The sequence below is a fragment of the Scatophagus argus genome, chromosome 8 (genome assembly GCF_020382885.2).
Source record: "Scatophagus argus isolate fScaArg1 chromosome 8, fScaArg1.pri, whole genome shotgun sequence".
Lineage (NCBI taxonomy): Eukaryota > Metazoa > Chordata > Actinopteri > Scatophagidae > Scatophagus > Scatophagus argus.
Genome location: NC_058500.1, coordinates 15,702,035 through 15,728,401, shown reverse-complemented (window position 1 = coordinate 15,728,401; position 26,367 = coordinate 15,702,035). Strand labels below are relative to the sequence as shown.

At 40.3% G+C, this 26,367-nt stretch overlaps 1 protein-coding gene across 4 annotated transcripts in view; it reads right to left on the bottom strand.

Moving 5' to 3' along the window:
• LOC124062827 (TOX high mobility group box family member 2-like) overlaps nucleotides 1-26,367 on the bottom strand; it is a 73,246-nt gene that overhangs the window by 42,959 nt on the left and 3,920 nt on the right. For 3 of the 4 annotated variants that reach the window (XM_046395829.1, XM_046395828.1, XM_046395831.1), the window contains one exon: nucleotides 2,284-2,376. The exons of the other annotated variant lie outside the window; for it this stretch is intronic. In XM_046395829.1, coding sequence (XP_046251785.1) covers nucleotides 2,284-2,376 — 93 coding nt within the window. The remainder of the gene's footprint in view (nucleotides 1-2,283; nucleotides 2,377-26,367) is intronic. 4 annotated transcript variants of the gene reach the window in all.

Genomic DNA, 26,367 nt, shown 5'->3' with positions numbered 1-26,367 from the left:
ATTGTGGCCACACACGGCAGAAACAAACAAAAAAAAGTTTCAAAAAATTAAATTTAATACACAGAAATCATGTGACATTTAGTCAAACAACACACAGCTGACTCACGTATACAAACCTGCCAACTCTGCGATTGTTTCAGAGAGCGGTCGAAAAAATATCCACATGGTCTCAGTGCTTTTTAGGAAACAAATATGCTCCACTTCTATCCACTAAAGCTATTGTAAGCTATCTGGAATTCAATAGAGTGGTTGTAATCAGTATTTTCATATCAAAAATCAGTCAGATGACCACAATGTGAAAGTGCTCACTAGCAGAGTCAAATGTGCAGAGAATCAACCAACTCTGCACCTGCCCTCCAGCAAAAGGTAGACAAAGTTAGCAACTAGCTAGTGAGCACAGTGGATCAACTGGCTAAGAAAATTTGTTATGGCAGGTTTATAAGTCAAATGTACATCTGTCGGGTGCAGGTTCAGCTCGATGCTTTTCTGCCTACTGAACTCCCTGTACATGGCTGAGACGTCTTTCATGATGTACAGTATTGCAAGATTCAGCTTGATTGTGTATCATCAGTACAATAGCTTACTATGTAGTATCTAAAGCAGAATGCAAAGGGGTCGTAAACATGTGTACCACTTGTGTGTGCATGCATGTGCAAGGGTATAACAGAGAAAAACTGTGTCAGACCAAAGTGCCACCCACATGGCCTCCCTCATCCTGCTGCGGTGGCCTTCAACACTCTGTCTGCTAACCAGTGCTAGGAAACACCTACTTAGCATCAAGTTCAGTATCATCACATGCAATTCGCAGCTAGCCCCAGCAGGAGCAGTAGTGCTGTACTTAACAACATGGCTGCTACTCGGGGGGCAAAGTGGTTATTCCTCAAGTCTACCTGACACATTCACTATCTGGTTCGCACTGTGAAAGTGCATGTGCATTTGTGTGTGTGTGTGTATTTGCACATTTTTTGGGTCTGTGTGTACAATAGGCCTACATGTATCCATACAGCAAGTCATGGCTGTGTGAGTCTATGTTAGTGAGGTTTCTCTGGCAGCAGGAGAGGATGCAGAGCACAAGCCACTTTTAACTGACTGGGATAAAGAGCGATGAGAGAAGATAAAGGGCAGAATGAATGTCACATTACCCCAGCCCTTTGCCTCTGCTCACCGCAACATCAGATAACTGCAGCAGGAAAAAAAAAAGTCTGGTTTCCTCTAGCATATAATTGGTTATCTTATTGCAATCTACTGCTCTCTTGCCTTGCCTCTGCACAGAATAAAGTATGAAAGAGCAAAGGGAGAAGCACAAAAAAAGTTTGAATTCTGACTGCTCTGTTGGTGACTAAAATAGATCATTACAGGCATATGAAACACATCAGTCTATTTCTATAGGTGTCTTCTTTGTCGAGACACAAAAAGTGGTCTGTCTGTGCGCTGGGGTTAGTCTCCTACCTGCACTAACATGGCATGGACTACAACGTGCAGCAGAGAACTTACAGTTATAGAAGGCGGGAGGGAAGTGTTGTAATTGTTGAATTACTTTTGCTGATAATCAGGCTGTGGTGTACTGTAATTTCACTAAATACTTTTAGCACTAGTAATACATGCACAGATGTTTACAGAAAAACACTTCACAGTTTTACAGTTTATCAAAAAGGGAAGTGTGCTATATTATTAAAAATAAATCACACAGTGTAGCTTTAACAAATGGCATGAAATTCACAGAAATGACACGTTGTGTTGCAAATGTTCTGCACTATTTGCATTTTCTCTGTATAATAATTTTATCATCATTCAATGAAAGTGCTTAAGAATAGCTTTAAAGATGGTAGATAGATACTTTCAGATTCAGACTAAATTTGTTTCTATAGATGCCCAGTGTAACCGTACAACTACAGAGGCTTCTTTTACACTTTGCATGCAATTACGAAACTTAAGAAGCTCCTGGTTTCATCTGTGAATTCCAATAAGTGTGCTTATCTATTTGAACACAAATTCACACAATACTTACCTTGTCCAGTGGAAAATATAAAATAATGAGTTTTTCTAATATATTCACACATGTAAGCATATGTAGGCATATGCACAGCGTTTGCATATATGTGTTCAAGCAAAAATCTCTCTCCATGAAGAGCAGTCTCATCAAATGTGTTGATAGTCTCATTTGGGAGCCTCCAAAATACCACTGCACCCAGGTCAGTACCTTGAGGTAAAACTTTCTAAGTCAATTGGCTAGCACAAAAAGATGATGTTTCAGAAATTTAAAGCTTGGCTACTGTATCTCACCACAGCAGTGGGCAGTCTTTTCCTAGCTGGATTGATGCCTGGGGGGGGTGCAGTATGAAGCCTAACCCCTCGTTCACCCACACTGTACCGGGCCTGTGGTTAGAGAGAGAGACAGCAGGGAGAGAAAGAGAAAAGACAGAGAAGACAAAAGTGGGGAAGGAAACGAGATGGCGGGGCTTTAGTTTTTGCTCAATACAAGCAGAGCATTTGTAAAGGAACATGTCAAGCCCTCCCTCCCAAGCCTCCCTCGTGAACCTTTTCCCCTCCTTCTCCCTTTCTCTCCTCTTCCCCTCATGCCCAGCACACGCGTGCAGGGGGAGGAGTAATGACATGAAACTTACACAGCAACTCTAGGCAGCGCCATGCTAGGAGAAGAATGGAGGTTAATGAGCTGACATCCCCTCCACCCCAAAACACGCCTCCTCCCTATGCCCACCTCCCTACTCTCTTACACACACTGACAAGCATATACACAAGCCTCCGACAAGACAGTGGGGATGAATGCTGGCTCTGAGCCAAGGATCTGGAGACTGAAGGAGTATCATGAAGTGGTTTTTCACTGCCTTCATGTACATTAAACACAGCTCACAGCAATCACCGGGTTATGAACAGCTGAGAAAATAATCTAATCTACATTATAAATATGACCTGCAAACATCAGCTCACAAAATCAAAACCACATTACATTGTAAACTTCAGCCACATCAGTAGCTCAGTGAAGCTGAAATGCAAATAACTCACAGGAAAAACTTTTTGGGATGGTTGAAAAATGTATGAGGCAAAAAGTGAAGTTTAGTACGTGGGTGGCACCATATCACCTAAATCAAAATGGTTCATCCTCTGTACACAAACGGATTTAAGATATTTTACACTCTCATTCGTTTTAGAGGTATCCTGTCCGCAAACATTGGAGAAGTGAAACTTTTGACATACTTGTGGCACTCGTGAAAAGTAAGGGAATAACCAAAGTCATTAGGATTCATCCTCTGAGGGCCACAAATGTTTGTACCAAAGGTCAATCAATTCAGCATTTTGCTCTGAAAGTGTTTTTTCCCTGAAGACAAGACACTTAGTTGGACAAGCTAACGCTGTCACCCCTAAAGTCACGCTTCTAGGGGGGGAAAAAACAATCAAACCACATGTTTCAGCACCTTACAAAATACTGCACAAACTATACACAACTTGACTTGTTAAGGATAGACATGTTGCAGCCAGACCACAGACCACTGGCTAAACACATCACGCTGTTACAGTGTGCTCACCGTTGTGAATAAGATTAGACCTTCAAATGCTCCTCCATTTCTTGGTTGTCACATGGTGATGAGTGGGTGTTTAAGATGTTACATAAAACCTCAGTGCCCTTTAAGTTGCATCACCGGAAAACCAACATGTAAAGGTGACAATATTTAAAAGATAAGAGTTGAAGCAAAAACATGCACAAACAAAAGACACAAAAGACGCAAAAAAAAAAGAGGTAAGGCTTTGGAAAACCTTTAAGCAGATAAAAACTCTGAATGCACATTAATGTAAAAAAAGACATTTGCATGAGCCTGTCTAAGGCAAAAATAAAGATGCAGGTGCAATAAACACTGACATGAGGCAGATTTATTAGTTTGTCGATGAGACATCCCACGGCCGCTGATGTTTGATCTATGTACAACATAATACCTTGCTATTCATATAGCACCATATTGGCTTGCTGCACATTTGGTTGACAGCTTCATTACACCTTTCACACTGCTTCTTGAGAGACTGGATGCTACCATTTAAGCTACAAGCTTTCAAAACACAGACTTTTATTTATTTTTTTTTTAACAAAATGGAAGAGATTAATTGCCTCAAATAAAACAAGTAAAAAATGTAAAAAATATGAAGGTAAAATATCACCCTTCATTAAATAAAAAAAAAAATACCAAAAGCACAAACAGAATTCATAATGGTGCGGCGAAACACTTTTACAGAGCTTGAAAACAATGGAAGATGGATGATTAGTGATTAGCGCCCATTGTGAATCTTTCCAGTGAGTAATTTGTGGAAAGGCTTGTGCATTTTTAATATTCTTAAACTGAAAAGCCCTAAGAACACAAACTCCATAAAATAATAACAGGCATTTCACCTTAGCACTATCCGAGCTTCTCAATTATTTACCACTAATGAATAGCCGCAGGCAATATTCTTCCTAAGTACAATATCAACCATCCCAGAGAGACTGAACCAGCTCGCTCAAATACTTAAATACATTTACTCAATTATGCTCACTGTCCCTAAAATGAAAAAGACAAGGATGTACAAGCTTTCTTCTCTCTGCCGTTTCATATGCTCTGATTCAGCTTTTATATTTCAGCAAAATCCTCACATCCATAACAACTGCTATAATGATTAATAAAACATTTCCACAGAAAAAAAAGCAGTGATAAACTTTTCCTCTTTTTTTGCATCTGCGGTGTGGGGGGGGATATAACAGAAAGATACTTCTTGTTGTGTTGTGTATGTCCTCAGTAGCATAACAGTACTGTGGCCAGTTACTGTGCATCCACCAGGCTTTGGACGTTGCAGCCTAACATGCCACCTAGAAATATCTTGTTGTTGCCGCATAGCTGATGAGCCTTCAAGAGCCTGAGGGAGCCTTGGAGCAGAGTGTGGGGCATCATACCACCAGCTCCCAAGACAGGTAACCAACAGGTAGAAAAATGATGGAAATGGAAGGGAGGGAAGGCAGAGTAAGAGTATGCAGTGTCTCCCACACATACACTTTATTTGAGCAGGTAAATTAATAATAAAGTATATTGTAATGAATGAGAATGAAAAGATTGCCATCCGCAATTGATTAACTTGTGGACAATTTCAGATTAAAAAAAAAAAAAATAAAAGAACTTGTGCCAGTGATCCAGTGCTCATTATGCTCATATTTATCATTTGTGAAAGCGAAAATGAGAACCCTGAAGAGGCACATGCATACATACGCCTTTCAGATGGTTCATGTGACAACAATTTCACAAATAGGGGAGATATTTAAAAACCCAATTTTTTTGATGATGATTGTAACAAATGTTATATATATTGCAAATTACACATAAGCTAGAAGTGTTGGCCCAAAGCTTAAATCTAATACAAGTGCCGTAGTCCTGTAATTCAGTGCTTCTCTCTGTTTCTTACATCCAGCGTGCTTGAGCATGTGCAAGTGTTTATAAATGCGCATATTTTATTTCCGCAGTCCACTCAAAGTGCAAACTGAGCATTCGGCTCTATTTTTATGATTGACATTGTTATCACCATTCAATCAGAAAGACTTCACAACCATGATCCTTCCATTGCATATCAGAACAGTTCAGGCCCGACAAGCTTTAGTCAATTCCATGCTATCCGGATATAATCATCAATCTTTGGCTGTAACTACACCAGAGAGAAATTTAAGTGCAAAGGATTCTGTTCCTAGACAGCTGGTAGTTGTAAATTCCTATCAGGGAATAAAAAACAGAGAGGGAGGGAGAGAGTTCGAAAGAAAACATATACTATTTTCATTTCAACTGCTTTAGGGATTAAGGCCCGGAGCTCTAGAAAAAAAAATGCATTAAAATAATCCACCATTTGCATGTTTTATCTTACAAAGGAGGTTCACATAGACACACACACACACACACACACACACATACACACACCAACCCCCACTCTCCCTTCCTCCTCCCTTCTTCTGTTCCTTCCCCTCCCCCATTCTGGGTGAGCACACACACACACAGACACACACAGATGCACGTCACACATATACACACTGTCATCATTAAACACACACACACACATATCGAGATCAACCTACTGCCATCTGCTCTACGCGCTCTGTACAATCCTCGCAGAATACATTATTCACTACAATACATCACATCACATTCCCTCAATGTCACAGCCTTGTGCTGGAGAGGAGTGAGAGAGAGAGAGAGACAGAGAATGGAGGAGAGCAGAGAGCAAAACAGCTATTGTACTGTGAGGGGAGAGACAAGAGAAAGAGAGAGACAGAAAGAAAGAAAGAGAAAGGAGATTTGGTCTGTTACATGGTACAGTGGTAGAGAAAATTAAAGACAGTTTGATTTGGCTTTTAGTGGAGACAGGGTTGTCAGCGAAACTTGTTCCAGTTACAGCCACCAGGTTAGATTAAAAATACAGACAGGGAGGTTAGTGTATGAAAGTCGAGGATAAGAGTGGCAGACAAAGTGAGAGGAAGACAGTGACAGACACAGGTAGTGAGAGAGAGAGAGAGAAACTGGCATAACTGGCACGGGAATACAGTTGCTGTCATTCACATAGACATATTTCCTGTGAGATCTTTTTGTTTATTACTTCTGTAAGCATTTTAAGTATTTTCAAGTGTTAATATGGCAGGTGCTATTTGATAATGAAAGAAAAAGACCAGAACCAATAATGTGTTAGTCCATTCCTCTATATTTTCTTCCAACTTTCCTAACCTGTCTGGGTCATGTTCCCATAAGAACATGTCAATCGTGGGTCACCAATACATTCAGGTTTTTCTTAAACAAGCTACTCTAATCTATAAACATTTTACATGAACAACAGATCAGAAAGCCGTTGGGGTCATCCATGTCAGCTGGAGGTGTAAACATGCAACAGTTGCTAGAAACTTCACCATTGCTGGGTGTATCACTTATTACACAAATGCGTGAGGGCAAAAAATCTATTTATTTAGGTTTACCATTTCTCAAGCATGAGGGATAGGATAGAAGGATATTTTCAGCTGCAGATTAATACTCATTTGAGTGAGTCATTACAGCAACAAGACTGTGTGGTTTATTCAAGTGTTTTTGTTATTTTAGGCATCAATGGAAGGCTATGGCACACAGCAGTAATCTACATCAGGCTTTGGCTAGAGGTAATACTTGTTAGTTAACTTCATCACTGGTTTTGGTCTTTTCATGGAATTTGTCAAAAATATGAAAAATATACAACAAATCCGGCCTTCAAGTGTTACCAGCAGTGAACATACTGTATTTCTCTCTGTTTGTGCACATGCTTCACTGAATTGAATTCAAATAAAAAAATGTACAGAATGAAATAGATTTTGATTTGCTTTGTTTACATGTTTAACTCCCCTGTCCCCCTTATTTCTTGTGTGCAAAGCATGGACACGTGTGTGTGTGTGTGTGTGTGTCCTGTCCCCATTATTTCTTGTGTGCAAAGCATGGACATGTGTGTGTGTGTGTGTGTGTCACCATTTCGCATTGATGGTAGAGCAGAGAGAGTGAACAGCTGGCGGGCCCGCATGTCTATGTATTGACCTGCTTTGCATTCACCTGTTATTCAGTCAAACCTAATGTTTCCACTTGGCTCTGCTGCAGCTGAGCTACAATTAACCTCGCTGTGAGAGTAGGGCGAGGTAGACTTAAGTAGTTTGTCAAAGTGGGTGTGCTGAACTTTGTTAAATGTCATTCTACATAATCCTGTAATATTAATTGTTTTTTACTTAAATTTTCACACTTTAAAAAAAAGAAACTTTTTCCCATATAAGGACTTTGACCCTTCACACATTTACAGCATTTGTAAATGCAGCTAACATTCAATACATCTCGAACATACTATTTTTAACGCTTGACGGGGTGCAGGTGATCTCCTGACTGCACATAATTAGCCTTTGAAAATTCCATTTGCCTATCCGAACACACCATTTAAATTGGAGAAAGTGTGGTGGCATTAGATGGTTCCCTTCTCTCCACTCCACTACTCCTCCTCTTCGCCCTCCTCTCATTTTTCCCACCCTCCACCCCCCCCTTTCGCAGATGCTCTCTCGGCTCTTGTCTGTGTTTGGGCTGCGACTGTGAGGGGTCACCGCCTGCCTTGTTCTCACACGTGGAGCACTGAGCCTATGTGTGTTTGTATGTGTGTGTGAAAGAGAGAGAGACACAGCGCACACTGTGGGTGATTATGGGTGATTGTATGAATGGGATATTATATGAATGAGTGTGTGTGTGCAAAAATGTCAAAAATGAGCTGTTTAAGTGTGTGAATTTATCCAAATGTCTGTGCAGCTGAGTGCCTTTCCCACTGTGTGTGTTTCAAAGTGTTTGAGTGTGTATCTTGTGTGAGTGTGTGTGTGTGTGAAAGAGAGTGTGCGTGTGTGTGCCTTGCTAGCTCAGTGCCAGGTCTCTCTAATGAGTCTGTCAGGCGCTGTTAGCGACGGCGTGCTCCCCTGGCTCAGCGCACTCCTACAGACACACTGTGATTAGCCGGGCCAACGGCACGCCACCGGGCCAGATTAAACACTCACCATGCCGCCAGGGAACACACACACACACACACACACAGACACAGACGTAGTTAGACACACAGAGCTTCATCATCATTGTGCCTATTAGCCTGCTCCGATACAGTAACATGTACTCGCCCATCAGAGTCAGGTGTTGATGCCGCTGGAATTACAAATGAATGCCACCTATTAACACAATACAAGCCATATATGGCACCAGCAGAAAAAAAGTTAATATTTCATTAATATTCCTGCCTTTATTGAATTCCTGTCTGCCACTAATCTTGAACATCGCTCAGAATTAAGGCCAGCCCTTCTGGCTCCAGCAGCTTTCAACATCTTCATTAAAGCGACATGATTCACTAATTACAGGTAATTACCCTTTAATGAGCAGCGCAGATGAATGAGCAGATATGCAGAGGAGGGGCTGGCCAGAGAAGTCATCGTTTATCAACTCCTGAAGGGCCAAGAGCAGACTCTGACTGGGTGTTGCAGCTCAACCGTTACCCGGCACATCTTTTGGGCATTACCCTGGTGTATGATGCAGGGTACTGAACATACACTATGTGGACAAAAGTATTCGGACAAACCTCTTTATTATTGAATTCAGATGTTGTATGGGGTTGTTTTTCAGGGGTTGGGTTTGGCCCCTTACTTCCAGGGAAGGGAAATCTTAATGCTTCAGCATAACACAACATTCTGGTCAATGCTGTGCTTCCAACTTTGTGGCAACAGTTTGGGGAAGGACCTTTTCTATTCCAGCATGACTGTGCTCCAATGCACGAAGTAAGATTCATAAAGACATGGTTGGATGAGTTTGATGTAGAAGAACTTGACTGGCCCACACAGAGCCCTGACCTCAACCACATCGAACACCTTTGGGATGAACTGGAATGCAGATTGCACGCCAGGTCTTTTGGTCCAACATCAGTGCCTGACCTCACAAATGCTGCACTGCATGAATGGGCAAAAATTCCTTACAGAAACACTCCTTCCCAGAAAAGTAGAAGCAAAGGGGGGACCAACTCCATATTAATGTCTGTGTATTTAGAATGTGACGTCATTAAAGTCCCTATTGGTGTAATAATCGTCCCAATAATCATGTCCCAATACTATTGTCTGTATAGTGTATGTCAGACTTTTTGGTTTGAAGCACTGTCTACCTATGACAGGCTGCATATGTCTATAAATTTTCACCATTAAAAGCTCCATTCCCAAAGTTTATCCGAGGCTAACATGAGGCTTCAGCTGTCTGAGTTAGTCAAATCAGTGGTTATCTTCTAGGTACAGCCTTTTTAGTACAAAATTCTTTCTTTGTGTTTCCTTGGACAGTGTTTCCCTGTTGAGCTGCAGTGGAACGGTATTAACAAAAGAGATGCACTCATGTGCTTCTTAGTCAGTTCAGATAAACTTTTAAGAACATTTTTACACTGAATGAGGACTGTGGATTCTGTCCCCCATCGGTTACACATTGTAAGCAGATTATGAAGGAATCTCTTAATGCTCAGTAAGAGAAGGAGAGATAATTAGAGCAAACAAACCTACAGCAATATATTGAAATGGGCACCTGACTATTGTTTTGAGATGTCCTTTAATTTAAGCAAAAAAAAAGCAAAAATTAGTGAAAATTCACATAGTGAATCATCGTTTCTGTAGCTGAATAATGTTTGTCTTTCTTTCCTATAACATAAACCATTTTTTAGAGCCTTCAGATAAGTCTAAAGCACACTGGATAGGTCTCAACCCGCAGTCTGGGATCCACTGTTGACTTTATATGAAAGTAACAGGACTGTTGTTTTCCCATGTCGTTACCAGTAGCTGCTGCACTGTTGTTTTTATACATAATTTAAGTTACAGTTGGGTGACTGTTATGTTAAAACATCTGTGGGTTTAAGAAACATGACAAGTAACATCCAGTAAGCAGTCTGTAATGGGGTTTAGTATTTGACTTAAGAAGTGCTGTGATCCTCACCAGTGTTGGGTAACAAGTAATAACAGCTGTGATGGGCCTTGACACCAATGACAAACGCGGGTTTTTCCTGGGTCAACGTTTAGCAGAACAATTACTGACACTGTTAACGAGTGAGATTTGTAACACACTTAAGTTGGTAATGGGTTAATGTGGGCAGCTTTTCCAACTGTGAAGGTGTAGGAGGTGCAGACTGTAAACTCAAAAGAGAGACGTGTTCATCTGTTGTTTCTCTCTCAGTAAACGAACAAGTGAAAATGAGATCTAACAACTTTCCAACATTAAAGAGTGAATATTCTTATCTCGGCCCAACAGAAGAAAGTCCCTATATGAAGACAATGTGCACCAATTTTCCCCTCTTTCATCTTCTCCCACTCTCTTGCTGACTCTCGTGCCAGGTGGCCTATTTTTACCCCTTGGTGTGGCATTTCATGGTTTTCCTTGTCACCACATTTCCTGCCATCAGTTTGTAGGTACGGTTGAACGGTGCAGTTACTGAAAAGGCCCTGACACTGTCTGTCTAACTGTCTCTCTCTCTCTCTTAGATGTGGCCACAGATCTTTGTCTTCCTATCCAAGGTAGTGCAGCCTTTTTCAGTTCATGAACTGGGAGTTAATTTCCTCTATATTGTATGTCAGATACATTAAAGAGGAATTATAAAGACAAAGTATTGGAAAAATTTCTTGGTTGAATGTCTTCTGTTTGATTGCGTTTAATCCAGGCCCATGGGATTAGGATGTTTACAAAAATAACCCTTTGTTTACAATACGCTAATCCAATCAGCACGCATTTACTTTGTGCCCTGACAGTGACCCTGCCTCCTCCCTCCGTAACCCTCCGCCTCTAAAGCATATTTATCATGATGCCATATGCCGCAACACAACACTGCATCTTTTCTCTGGCTGAAATGTGCAGAATGTGAAATACTGTACTGTGTGGCACAATGTAGTAATTGTATTTTGTCCCTAGAGGGGAAATATGAGAAGAGGAGAAATATCAGCGCGGGATGCATGTGTTCCAGCCTCGTAAGATGACGCAGTTGTGAGTGAGGGCGACTCATGGAGATATAAATGAGCAACTTGATTTCTCAGATGTAATTGTGTTGCCTGACCTCTATTACAACAGGCTTTGGTGGCTTTCTTAGCTTTTTAATGTCAAGCCATGTCATTTTTTTTTTCTTTTTTGCAGCACTTTGCTACAATACATTTTGATACCCTTTCTCTCTGTAGGGTATGTTAGGCCTATATATTTCAGACTATGCAAAATCAGTCCCAGATGTACACGAGTGGCTAAAATTCTTTTGTAAAAGAAAAATATACGGTTGGACTTGAAATGATAAACAATGAAATGCCAATAGACTGCATGAAGTTAACTGTCCTCTTTGTACTGCACCTCTCCTCTAGCATGACGCACAGTGCCTCTTTTGTTCTGCCACTCACTGCTTATGTTACTGTAGAGCACTAATGCACACAGATCGATAGCATACTTTCCATTTCAACACATTGAACTGATGTACGGACACACAGTTGGAATTGATCCTGTCCTGTCAACACAAAGTTTTAGCTCTGTATGTCTTTTTCCTGCAGCAAAATAAATGGTGTTTAAATAAAAGGCTTTTTTCATGGCATGTCCACAGTCTCAAAGCGCTGTGTAGCTTGACATCTCTGTATTACACAGTGAATAACTGCATTGCTGATGATGATGTAAGACAAGGTGGGTGGGAGACAGTGCAACAGAAGCATAGACACAACACATCAAGATCAGATCAGAACATCTGGCTCCTTCATATGAACCAAATCTACAAACATCACTTCTAAATGCATTCTCTTGCATATTGCAGATCTTTTATGATTCAGAAAAAAAACCTGAAAAAAAATCATCCTGGCTCAAAATAAAACTACTCTGAAAAACTGTGAAGTCCAAACAGCCATAAAACATGTTAATACACCAATAAAACAATCGATATGAAATGCTGTGAAACAACAACAAAAAAAAAGAAAGAAAAGGAACAATGCATGTCGCATGTCAGTCTAGAACAAACAAACCCAGCAAAATCAATTTCCTCCCCCACAGGATGTCCACCATATGCTTGCTGGTTTTTACGACCATGGCTGAAAGGTGCAAAAACACCAAGCATGTTTCAAGCAAACCAAACTATCAATCTGCACTTTTAACAAGCTCACAGTACAAGGTGCACACTGTCTGAATATGGTCTGAAACCTTTACTGTCGTGACTGCTGAAAGCAGGAACTAGCTGGTCTCACTCAAACAGGTCACTGTGTGACATACACTGTATGGTGTCTAAGAAGAAATGAGTGATTTGATGGACACTTTCGAGAACTTCAATCTTGAGTGTGATGCACAGCAACTTTTTTGATTTGTTTCTGCAAAAAAAACAAAAGAAATAAAAAACAAATCACAAATGTTTGCTTTTCTCTTCTCGTCATTAATGTGACAAACTTCTGTTAAAACAGATGTACCCTCTTAGACTGAAAGTGAAAAATGCCACCCCATGCCATGTATTCAACCCCCCAACCCCGCCCAAAAAAATAAAAAAAATCATATGGTGGTCTTCTAAAATGATATGTTGTAGGAGGGAAGTCTTTAAATTTTGTGAGGTTCTCAGCCCACACACACAATACAGTAGGTGCTTCTGAGACCAAGATAAAATGTTTTCAGTGATAACAATAAAACAGCTCTTCTTGGTTCGATGAACCAAACCATCAGCTTCTGAAAGGCAGAGATGGAGAGAGAAACAGAGAGAGGAAGAGCACTAATCTCATTACCTTCTCTTCCTGGCATGAGAGAATATTCATCTCTCTGTGGCAACCGGCAGGAGGGTGACGACAGAACAAAAAAAAAAAATTCAATCGCACATCCCACCATTTCATTTTGCATGTAATTAAATCAGTTAAATGTTATAAAAACATGTAAACTCCGTCAATGACTTTAAGCCATTTGCATTTTTAATCAGGCCAGATTAATTCTATTAAGCGAGCTGGGCTAAGGCGATGACAGAGCAGGCCTATTGTGTGTCTGTCACACTCATTTAATTCTGTCATTATGTCCCATATCCTATTATGATAATTGGCTTTTTATTCTCAATCAACAACCAGACAAGGCTATTAAGTAATAATCTCTGACTAGTGCACTTTTAACCTAAATGTGTTAGAAGTTTGCCACCTTCAAAACAAATACCAAGCTGATAAAAGAAGGGAAAGCGCAGAAGCAGTGCCATGCGCTGGCTTTTCCAACCCACCTGCTTTCTCCAAATGAAAAATGACTGTCAAGAAACTGCATGTTGACACTTGGCATAGGGTGTAAAAGCAAACACATTAGACGGAGGAAATGGGTATCACCGTCTTCGCCCCTGCAAGGTAACTAAGCACAGAAGACAAATGTGCCTGATGTGTTCAGCCATTTCCCCTGCTCCATCTCTGGGGAGTCACTCGAAAATGAAATCTCTGAAGAAACTAGCCGTGCTGTTTAATTGAAAGACATTGGCGCAAACAAACAGGAAAAGTGCTAACAGATTACAGCTGGAGAGACATGCAGCAAGTCAAATATCTCTGTCAAAGAGATGATTATACTGTAAATATCAGATGCAGTCTTAACCATACACAGGGAGTTGCAAATATAATTGCAACTGCAAACACCACCTGGAACAACAGGTCATTAATTAGAGATTGTTTTAAGGTTATAATGGCATTTCTTTAAAGCAGGACAGCTATGTTATCAGGCAGTGTGAGTCAAAACATAATGAGTCAGTGGTTGCAATAACACAACTTTTTTTACGTTGCTGTATGTAAATCACAAAATTGAACAGCAAAGTAGTGAATCTAAATATAGAAAACACAAACAATCATAAAAAAGCAATGATCAATATGGCAACATGAAGCTAATCAGTCTTATTTATTATCTTATGGTGTTTGCTCGCACAACTAGTCTATGTTTGGGTGGTAACCTATGTTTAATGTAGTTAAACTGTACTGTCATTACTTCACATCACTTCAGGTCTGAGTGCATCCTCAGCTCCACCCGTTAAGGTTTAAATGAACCAAATATCATCTCTGCCTCTGATAAATACCTTTACAAATAAAACTTCATTTTACACATCTATTCCTGGACTGTGTGTCTATTGTCGTAACATAATTAGATCTATTCTCATGTGGGGGCACGCTCTGCCAAAGAAGGTTTTCTACATCCCAATGCTTCTTTGCACAGCAGCAATCACCAATTGTACCCCCAGATTGCTGCCTCAGCATCATTACCAAAGAGGAGCAGTCACATGCAATGTGTGTGTGTGTGTGTGTAGGCGTGTGTTAATGCAAGGATGTAGGACAGAAAATGCAAACATTCACATCACTAGTCGCCATGCAGGAACCGCGGTTTCAAACGTGGTGAGGGACATTTTGAGTCCAGTCACAATATGTCAGCGGTTAAGATATGTGGATTGTCGTTGAAATAGTCTAACAGAAAATGCACTGCGAGCTGCTACAGAAATTGAAATGTTTTTCTCACAAGACAATAAAGAAGTGGACAGTGGCAGAAATCTGAGGAAAAAGATATATTTCACAACCTTTATATAATTCAAATAACCTTTATATAACCTTTATATAATATTCTCATATTCTTATTCAAACAATAATTCAACATTTACAGATTTTGTTGTTGTATTATCAAAGTCAATCTAGACCAGTCAAGCTGAAGCAGTACAAGAAGTCTTTGTATTATCTAAACTTTGCTCCATTACATTTAACGCTCAAAATGAAAAACTAATAGAACACATTTTTGCTTTCATAAGAGTAAATGTCTTCCTATGAGTTTGAATGTAAATAGCACAGACTGCGGTACTCCCACTGTTATCATTCTTTTTCTGTCTTTTGTTCAAGTTTGCTTTGTTTTAATGAATACCATACTCCTTCTTCTCAACTACAAACAGTAGTTTTCGTATACTAATTTTTCTTTTTATATCCAAGTAAAGCATTTCTCCGCGATTGTCTGTGTTCTGTTAATTTTTTTATGAAATTAAAGTTGGCTTAAAGGCTTGTACAACCAAAATAGTATTTTACGCACCAAACTCATCGATACAATATAGAACATTTATAGTCATCTGTGACATTGTCAGTCCTGTGGTCAGAAGCCAGGACAATAATAATGGAAAAAAATGTCATCCATTCAAATAGCTCAAACTGTACTGTAAACAATGCCAGGAAAGCAGTGGGGGCTAGGAAGACTTTGTCTCAACAGAAGCCTCTCTGATGCAATTGACGGTTAGACCTTTAATGTTCACAGTCTCTGACTGGCTGCCCTCCTCCAACAAAATGCTTGTGCAGTCATCTCATTCTTATTCTTAACTCTAAAATTAGCCATGGAGTGCAGCAGGCTGTCAGTGCAGATTCAGTTGGACAGGTACAGCTAGAATGTATTAATTTTCTCATATAGGAGAAAAGTGCTTTTCCAGGTTTCAGTGCCCCCCCACTTTGCCTATATCCAAATGCATTAGTTACCTTTTGAGATGCCGCTTTTTTTTTTCTAGAAGAGATTTGAGAGACTTTCTACAGCCACAAAAGGCCAGTGCAAAAAAAGCAAAGTACAGCCTCAGTACAACAGTATAATAACATATGTTCTGCTTTATCAAAGACACAGAAAGCCGCAGTTTCTCAACTCTCACTCACTAATGCTATGAGTAAGTCAGATGTCTATCCTCCTCAGTGTGCAGCCGTTTCACACTCCCACAAGTCAATTTCACTTTTAGCACTCTAAAGACAAGATTTAATAAACCTTTTTCATTTCACAGTCAGACCCTAGGAAAGTGCTGTATGGACTCACAATTTAGATTTTACTCACTATTTATCAGTAAGGAGGACTTAATAAGTTCCGTCTTGAGTACACACAAGGTGGGTGTTACTATGGGGATGCAGAGTGCTCCTCTGTGACACTGAGGCCTGTTCCATTGTGGCGAGAGACAACAGCTGTCTTTACCTTTGGCAGGCAAACAGGCTCATTAAGGGCGGCCATGTTTGTTTTTGTGCCCGATACCTAGCCCTAAGCAAACACTGCCATATCTCCACTCCACAGCCCTCGCAGCCTCAACATTTCCTTCCCTATTGTGGAGGGAGGCTCTGGCACTTGAGCCTGCTGTACATTTTTTTTCCCTGTGAGCTCTGGACAAGCTGCCAATGGCTCTCAAAGAATGCGTGCTTAATTGAGAAATTTAGTTGAGGTTCGAGCTGATGAAATGCTGAAATGCAGCTAGTGCACTGCTGAGATGCTATGAATTTTGTGCATGTGTTATAGACATAATGTATGTCATTATACTGCCTGATTTCACATCTTGTGGTATGTCACAAGAAAGCCTTCTTTGTTTGTTGTGCCGTAGACGTGATAAAGGCATCATTATTTGGTCTGCTCTCAGCTAACAGTAAAATCTGCAGTGAAAGGTTTCATTCGCATATTTTCTCCTCTCTCAGCACTGTCTGTGGCTTGAGTGACAAGGCAGGTTGAATTCATAACGCTTTGACAAAAATTCCATTTAAGAGGGAAAATGGCATTGAATGTCATTCCATTACTGCAGACGGCAAACATGGGAACACTTTAACCCAGAAGGCATTCACATTAACTTATACAAAACAGCAGAAACACAATTTTTTGGCTTTCCTATAATATATGTACAGTACTTCAGTATTTTCAGCCAAAGCATTTCAAGAGTAGTCTTCCAAAATGTAGTCACTTATTTGATTTCATCCGTTTTCACCATTTGTCAAGCCCAAAGTCACAATGCATTTTGAAATGAGTTCTTAATGTGGAGTAATGAGGCTGTCATGGCAAAGCAGTCTCTGCTTGTTTGAATTTGACTCATGTCGTAGATTCAATTAAATCAGCTGAAGTCAAGCTGGCCCCAGGCCAGATCGGTAATGGGTGACCTCATTCAAACAATGCTCTGACATATTGAAACAATAAGAGGAAAGGCCTTGAGCCAGTTGCAAAAGCAAACTCCACTCCGAGCGATAAGGTAGAAAAATTACAGTGAAGCAACCAAAGTGTTTGAAATATTCATGCAGTCATGTGTCTTCTGGGGTGCCTATGTAGTTTTCTTTTTTATCTTTTTCATGCCAAAGTTCTTACTTGCGTAACACCTCATAGGACAAGTTGACTACTCTGTCTGTGTGTGTGTTTTAAATTGCAGACCAATTAGAGTGTGATAATACTCAAAATGCAGCAAATACGAATGTGGCAAAAGCAATCTTTTACTGTAAAGGTAAACATCCCTATTGATAATATGGTAAACCACACAGGCTTTGTAAACTTTGACTCATACTTCCTGTGCCAAATAATTGAAGCTAAAATTTCTCAAGCGTTAGAGACAACACTACCTTATAGATTTTAAACACAGCCGGCCCTTTTCTCCTTTTGGAGGTTTACTTGTCCTCAGAAGTCTAAACTGATTTATTTGGATGTTGAAATGCCTGAAATCCAAATCATGACACAAACACTCCCAAGGCTATGTAAACAACCTTTCTAGTTCCAGTCTGCAGCCACGCTTTCTGAGCAATAACTCGAGAGCCAAGGGTAAAAGCACTTCTCACATTTAGAAGGTTCTCCACTGTCACACAGTTATTAAAAGAAGGCACTCCTCAGTTTGTATACAAGGAGTAGGTACCATTAAAAGGTGTATTCTGACTCTATTGTCAATGTACAGTTCTGTCATATATTTCATGGTACAGTCACCATTTATTATGTGTAAATTTACTATCTGGAAAGACATCTTCAGTACTTTGGTAAAAAAAAAAAAATGTAAATGAATGGTAAATGAATCAAAAAAAATCTTCTTGCTTTACTCATTCTTGTTTCTCTATTCACCAGGGCAATAGCAGTAACAGTAAACAGATAAAAGAGCATGTACACACACACACACACACACACACCATCTCTAACTAGTAACTGCATCTCATTAGGTGGCATTCCCTCTGGCCCTTATTCCATTAGAAATTAAAACTCAGGACAATTAGTGGCAAATTGGTCTCAGCTCAAGGCTCTGAGATGACTTAATTACAGGCTCATCTGAAACCTGTGCAATGGCGCTGTGCTGGAGCAGTGAATGCCTGGATTAAGGGTCAGTCACAGTTAAGTTCAATATATGAAGCATTAACTTCTGGTCTAACGCTGTATACCAGAAAAAAGGCATTGCAAAGGCAGATAGGCTTTAATAAAGCGTTGGCTGTGAGGAGGGATATGTGATAATAAAACTGTTTCTTGTTGTTGTTTTTGTGCAACCCTGCTGGTCATTTCTACCAAAGGATACCCAGAGAGATGAGAGAGGCTAAAGGTCAAATGTTGGTGAGTTCAGATCTGTCTGGACAGAACACTTTTCCCTGTTTATGAGAGACTGTCTGGTTTTTCACTCTTAAGTTTGTCACTTATTACAAATGGAGGGATGTACACATCTGATGAGTGGCACTTCTGCTAGTAAGGAAGTGACGCTCTTCTAGAGTGCAGTCCCATGTAGTCATTTAAGCTGACTATACAGGTGTATTTTTATAGAAAACATTAAGTAGTACAACTTCAATTTAGTGGTCAGACCTAAATAAAGAGTCCTTGCCCCACCACAGTATGACTCCATGGACACACTGAGCACAGGTAAAGGTAGGTATAAATCCTGAAGGCACATGGATAACTAACTTATTTTTTCATCTGCTTCATCACTCTGCTTATGACAAGGACACAAAGCGCATTTTTCTGTAATTGAACCAACTGTAGTTTATGTAACGACTGACCGTTCTGCCCTTCAAGCTAGAGAGAGAGACAGAGAGAGCGATTTGATAGCTCCATGTACTTGCTCTTGTCACGTGACACCTTGTCCCATTATACTGTGATGTTGTCATAGGAGGAGAGGAAATGAAATGCCTTGAAGCTGTATCGCAAGTGTGTATGTGCGTTTGTGGCTGGATGGTGGGGGATTCGTACACACAAAAATGACCCCGATTGTGTGTGTGTGTGTGCGTTTGTTGTTTATGACATAGGCTACTTTCAAGGACAATGTTCAGACTAAAGACCAGTTGACTGGAGATGGCTTGTCAAACTGCAGACGGAAGTTGTGACCCCAATTGTGAAAAAGCAGTTTTTCGGGGTTAGTGGTTAAGGTTAGGGTTAGTCTATGGTTGGGTTAGGATTGGGCAAGTAGTAATTGGGGTTATGGTAAGTCTCTAGGAAATGAATGCAATTGAATATAATGTTTCCAAAAGTGAAAGTCAATACGTGTGTACACACGGTGTGTAGGTGTGTATTCCTGTAGTTGTGGGGACAAAAATCTGTTTAGATAGTCACATTGTTAGGACCCACCTTACTTATGGGGACAAAACACAAGTCCCCACAACATAAGTTGCATAAGTAAATATTAGGGTGATTAGAGTTAGGATTAGGCAAGTCATGTTTATTGTTATGGTCAGGTGGGTTGGGGTGGGGTTTCATCCTAAAGGAAATTAATGTCTGCAAAAGTGATGAAACAAGACTTTCTGTGTGTGTGTGTGTGTGTGTGTGTGTGTGTGAGACTAGTGCTGTCGGGTTTAAAATATGTTGATGGCCAGGAGTATATATAGACATTAAAAATTAAAGAATCAATTGTCCAACTAGTCACAGGTGTTGTAAAACTTTGAATTTTTGTGTATGGTAATGCCTGGCAACCACTGAACCAAACTGCTAATTGATAACTGGAGCCACTCAAACCAGAAGAAACAGGAAAAAGTTGTCAAAATTCCCAAGACCTCAAGACTTAAAATGATGCAAAATGAGAGTCCAATTCATTTTCTACTTATCAACTTCACATGTGTTTTCCTGCTTTATTTTTGTCTCTACCCACACCCTCAAAAAACACCCACAAGCAGATTGAGATAAAGAGCTAGTGGTACCTATTAGCTACCTCAGCTCTTAAAAGCCTTCTAGTTCTGCCAATAATCAACATGCAACTTCAACGCTTTGAATATATCTCAGTTTTGCATTTTGATAAATTTTTATGCAAATGTAATGCCTGATGGTTCCCCACATGCCAGCAAAATGAACAGATAACTCTATGAAACACCGTGCCTGTCTCATCTGTGTCTGAATAAATGATCATCTTAAGACCTCCTCGGGTGGCTCTGAAGAGGCTGAGGAGGTTAATGAGTTCATTGTGGGAGTGGATAACAGTACATTACAGAAGTACTGTTTTTACTTTATATTATTTTTGCATGGTGATAGTATCATTATCATATGTACTCATAAAGCTAAAATTCAAAACAGTTTACTGATATTTTTCCTTCAATGATTCATGTAGTGCCTACTGTAGGATGTTTATTAGCTGTCAATGAGATATGAAGGAGATGCATGCATACTGTTTATATATGGTTGGTTTTATTATTGCTGTCATGCCTTTCTTTATGTAAAGGGGACTTTTAGCTGAAACCACCGGGCGTGACAAATATTTTAGGGGAAGCACTGCATCCACCTATAGAGCTTCTTGAGTTTAAGGTGGGAGGCAGCTGATGCTTTCGCTCTAAAACCGTACCAGACTGCATCATTATTTTCCACATGATTTGTAGACAGTTTAATGGAGTTGCTGTCATAATACCAGCAAAGCCAGTAATTAAATAACTCTGTGTATGTAAACATGGCTAATGTTTTACACATGGTGATAGCCAGTACCAGCAGCACACAAAGGGGAAATGTTTCTTGGTTTTTAACAATGGAAAAATTGGGGACAATGAGCGATGAAAGAAGGTGCTAGGTTTTTTTTTTGTGTGAGTGTGTTTTTTGTTTTTGTTTTTTTTTCAACAAGTCACCGTGTCAGTTCAGAATCTCCTTTGCGTATGTCCCTGTGTTTGGGATGTGTTGCATGAATGGGGAGTCAGCATTTAGGGTTCAAAAGAAAACATCAGCCTGAGCTTCTGCCTGTGTGAAAACCAAGGCTACGGTGCTCTGTATCAAGTGCCATTGTTTTGGTAATAGTAAACCTGGGGCACTTGCCAGGAGGCATTAGTCATTCATCTAACAAGTTCCACAAAACAAACCACAAAGTGCTCCACTGTCGACTTCCTCTTATTGAATTCTGAGCACATGAGCACATTTTTAAGTGTCTTACAGCAAGGTACAGACTTTATGAAGACTAGCTACCTGAAGTATGGCTGCCATGTTTGTTTATTTGTGCGTTTTCCTGACAGGAAGCCAGCTCATTTGGAAGCATGACAGGGTTTTTTGTGAGGGAGAGAATGAAGAGGGAGAAGAAGGGAGGTGGCGGGTGAAAGGCGGATAGGAGAGGATTAGGGCGGAGTGCAATTTTTCAGCAGGCCAGGCATACGACATGATCTCTAATTACCCACAAAGCACTGTGTAACCCGAGCCACAGATTAGGCTGCATTATCAGGCTTAATAAAACATGACCATCTCTCAGTTTCACTCCCTTTCCCTGTCCCGCTGCCGCAAAACATTTGTTCCTGGTTATGACATTCTCACTACCTGTGTGTGTGTGTAACTGCGCTGACTGTACCTGTTGCTGTTCTGTATCTGCAGAACTTCAGAATTTGAGATGCATAAGATGATTAGTCGGGTTAATAGCCAACGAATAAAAAAGGGTCTGGCACACAAATAGGAATTATTTTCTTATGTATTTTTTGTGAAATATTGGAGAGTTTTACCTCTTTGTTCCTCAAGCAGTTATGTCAATAAAAGGGCAAGTCACTCTTTAAAACCACTAGTATATTATATAAAATGACTTTGTACTTTTAAGCTTAGTGTAAATGTAGTGGAGTAAGATTTCAGTGAAACGTAGTTCTCTGACATGTAGTAAAACTGAAGCATAAGGTGGAAATACATAAAACGTGGAGGTGGAAACATAAAATGGAAATACTTAAGTAAAGTACATGTACCTCAAATTTGTAACACAACACAAAAGCATCTATACACACTCATATGCACATGCATATACATACACTTACTTGCTTTATTTCACTTGGGTTGTGCCAGTAAGTGCTGCTTTAGGCTATGGTTTTTCACTACTGTCTACTGTGTTATTAACAATTCTATAAAAAGATCTGCTCAAGTTTCCCTTTCCTGTGTGTTAACAACCCTTCTGTACTGCAACTGCAAGGTTGTTGAGGGCTAGTTAAAAGCAAGACAGAGTCCTATCGCATAACACCTCTTGACCGTATATCATAATTTCCAAAATCCTATTTTTCTTTTCTCTGTTTGTTTTTCTTAGCGACACCACTCATCGACATGGCTCATGGCCAGCTTGGGACTAAATAGGTCGACAACAGAGAGGGCCTCTTTCTCTCACTTTCTTTCTCTCTTTTCTCAACCCACAAGTCTCCTCTATACTCTCTGCCTCCCTTTTTCTTTAACTTCTATGTCTATTCTTTTCTCTATCAATAACTCTATGGCAACTTTTAAGTTTCTTTTGGTTTTAGGTGGTCATCATGTCTTAAACCAAAGATAAATACCAATGCAAGACCTACAATCATGGTATTATCACTGTACTTAGTGTCACACTCAGCGTCTCTCTGCCCATTGTAAACCATCATGGAGCTCATCATTAGCTCTCAAACAGAAAGAATGAGCCACAGTTTGATTACCTCGGTCGCTCTGTGGGCTCCCGCAGTCTCTGCTGACTGAATTGGACGCAGACGATTACAGCCTTGCACAGGCAATTATATCTGCCTGCTAAATATGTCACACATAATAAACACATGCTCCTGACAGACGAGGGACAAGGCGAGACAGTCACAGCTGGGGAAGGAGGAAAGAGAGCAAATTCAGGATCATATGGATTTATCAATCCTGTCTTCCTCAAGTGGAAACCTCTCGCAGTCCAAATCAATGCATGTCACTGAACTAATGGAAGACACCAACGTTCAGGTTAAAAGTCAAAGATCTGCTAATGAATGGCAACTTGAAAAAATATTCTGATTCATAATTTTCTCCCAAAAGAACAAGAACTTTGATCTATACAGTTAAGGCACAGTCTGATTTAAAAAAAAAAGAAACTCAGATCATTGCTGAGTTTCTGTGTTAGTCTGGACTCGGACCACTCGGACCTTGAACTTTCATGTGGTTACTGTCCCTTCAGGCTACAGCGCAAACGTGGTGCTGACACCATGCCGATAATATTTGTAAAGGATATTCAGTGAAAACAAGGGAGGGAAAGAGCCGTATATCCCAGGCAAGAAGCTTATACTGTGGCCCACGGTGTTTGCACAGGACATACCTCAGGAAGCTGAGACAACTGGGAATGTTTGTCCAGCTTCCAGCCTCTTCCATGCATACATACATACAGCACAGTGCGTACATATACACAGGCATACAATGGAACATAGACTGCAAATTATACATAAATACACACAAGTACGTACACAGGCCATTCAACAGTCAAAACTCAAAGATTTTACATTAATAATTGATATAAAACACATTAACATTTTCTGTCCACTAACCAATTCATCAGCACATACATGCAGTGCACAGTATACAGTCTACAGTACATGCTCCATAGAAAACATGTACTCTTGGCACACTTACACTCCTTTCTATTTGTCGACATTTGTTTGCCTTCAGCATAGATACACTGGCTGGGTACTGTACAAACTCAGATGTACAATATCTGAGGAATATTGTATATTGTAGTTTACTCAATCGTCCTTGTTTTTTTTCCCTATCTTAAACAAAATAAAATTGATGTAACTTGGAGGTGTCATGTTAAAATCTGTAAAATCTGGATAGCTCAAAGCTCCAGTAATCTTTTCAGTGAAATTGAGCTTAAACCACAAAAAAAAAACAGTACGGCGACAACAATTATGCTTGTTATTAATTATTACGAGAGATGACAAACCTCTGATGAACTAGATAGATAGATAGATAGATAGATAGATAGATAGATAGATAGCTGGGGTGTATTATTTGTAAATGGACTTCAGTGCACTGTCATGCATCATTCCTTCTGAGTGTTTGCAGACATTAACAAACATAATCAACATTTAACTAAACACCCAGGGGCCTACTCTGCAGCAGGTGCTGGCCCTGTTTCTTTTCTTTCTTCTTCTGCAGTAAGAATGAGAATGCCTTCGCACTGCCCCATGGGAAGGCTCAGGCTGACTAATGTAAGCATACTACAGTGGGGCGGCTGGTCTTAATTACGGTAACAGACGCTGAGGGGGACGCACTGCTACCCACCAGCGAGCAAGTAGCTTAGCACTGCCAGGTCCAATAATTAGCACATGGGTAGCCCCCCACCACCAGCACTACCACACACACACATTCATACTGTCACACTTACAACCTACCTCAAACACAAACATTCAAAGGCCAAACAAAGAGACACAGGGCATTTAAATAGTGAAAAAGCCATTCATAAACCTGCATGTGGTGTGACAGCATCACGTGTCTCATTTCCTTTCAGCAATATTTATGTCTGTCTACATCTATCAGAGCTTATCTCATAAAGTCACAAAAACAAAGCCACAAAAAACCCACTGATGTAGGCACTTCATGGTTGGTGGGGAAAAGGCCTTTTCACACAGTCACCAACGTAAAAAAAAATTACAAGGCAAGATATCTCTGTGCCATATGCTGGCTCTGTGACTCAGCCAATGTCAGAGCCAATTTCAGTTTTATTGAAATGATTTCAAATGGTTGGAATCCCTATTAAAAATCTCGCCCGTGTGTCAGGGCAGGGAGAATATGATTTAGTGGCTGTTTTTGCCCCTGCTCGCTCTGTGTCACTAGCACTTACTGTGGTATGCATGGCCTTCCTCTGCACGGGGCTATGAAAGCAATTGTGATTGTGATTCCGTAGTCAGCAAAACGCTTGAATGGCCCCGAGTTAGCGTGCACAAGCGCATGCACACACACACACACACACCCACACACACACACTCACACTGTCCCCATACTGGGCCACTGATTACTTCAACCCATTTGACTCTCACTCATCCTTTGATTCTCCCTTTCTGCCTCTCTGTCACATACCACAGAGTTTGTCATTAGCTAATAGCAACAACAGCACTCACTATGAACATAACACTACAGCCTGCATTACAGGCACTGGTTAATTTGTCAATCCTGCTTAATACTCAAGATATTAAAAAATAACCATTGGACATTTAGCCAAAATTAACAGTAAACATGTTTGTGGTTACTCAAAAGCTTGTTTGACTTGAGGACGATCAGCTGATGGAAACTCACTGAGTATGTTAAAGCGAAACCATCAAACTTTGCATAGCATACACATTTCAGTGCTGCAATAAAAAAAATTAAGAAATTAAGATAAAGCATTCAAATGGAGCGCATCATTTTCCAGCTTATCTGAGGCAGAGGAGACCACCAACTAACAAAGCCAGCTCCTTAGTCATTCCCTATCTAAGCAGATATCAGTTGTTGGGAGGATATATGAGCTGGGTGCAGCCTGGATGTATAAACAAGGGGCCTACTCTGCCTGTACTCTATACTACTGCCATACTGTAGGCAGCACCTCGCCTCACCTCAGCAGCAGCAGCAGCAGCAGCAGCAGTGTTTGATTAAGGTATTCAAATAAAGGAGCAGACATTGTGTTCCCATTTCACAGAGGAAACTAAATGTGCCTGACAAACAAGTTGCCACAATACAATTTGTCGCATATGACAAGATGCATCTTTATATTTTCAGTGCCTTTTATGATACTGTGAAGTGTAAATTAGCGCAATATTTGCTCAGTATGTACATGTAATCCCTTTCCACGCAGGCCGTAAGGTAGGAGACAGCATAGTAACGTGGCACAGTTTAACATGACCATCAGAGCACAAAGCTGATATAATAGTATTTTTCTGTGTAATTTCTCCTTGACTCTGGGAGTGCACCACAG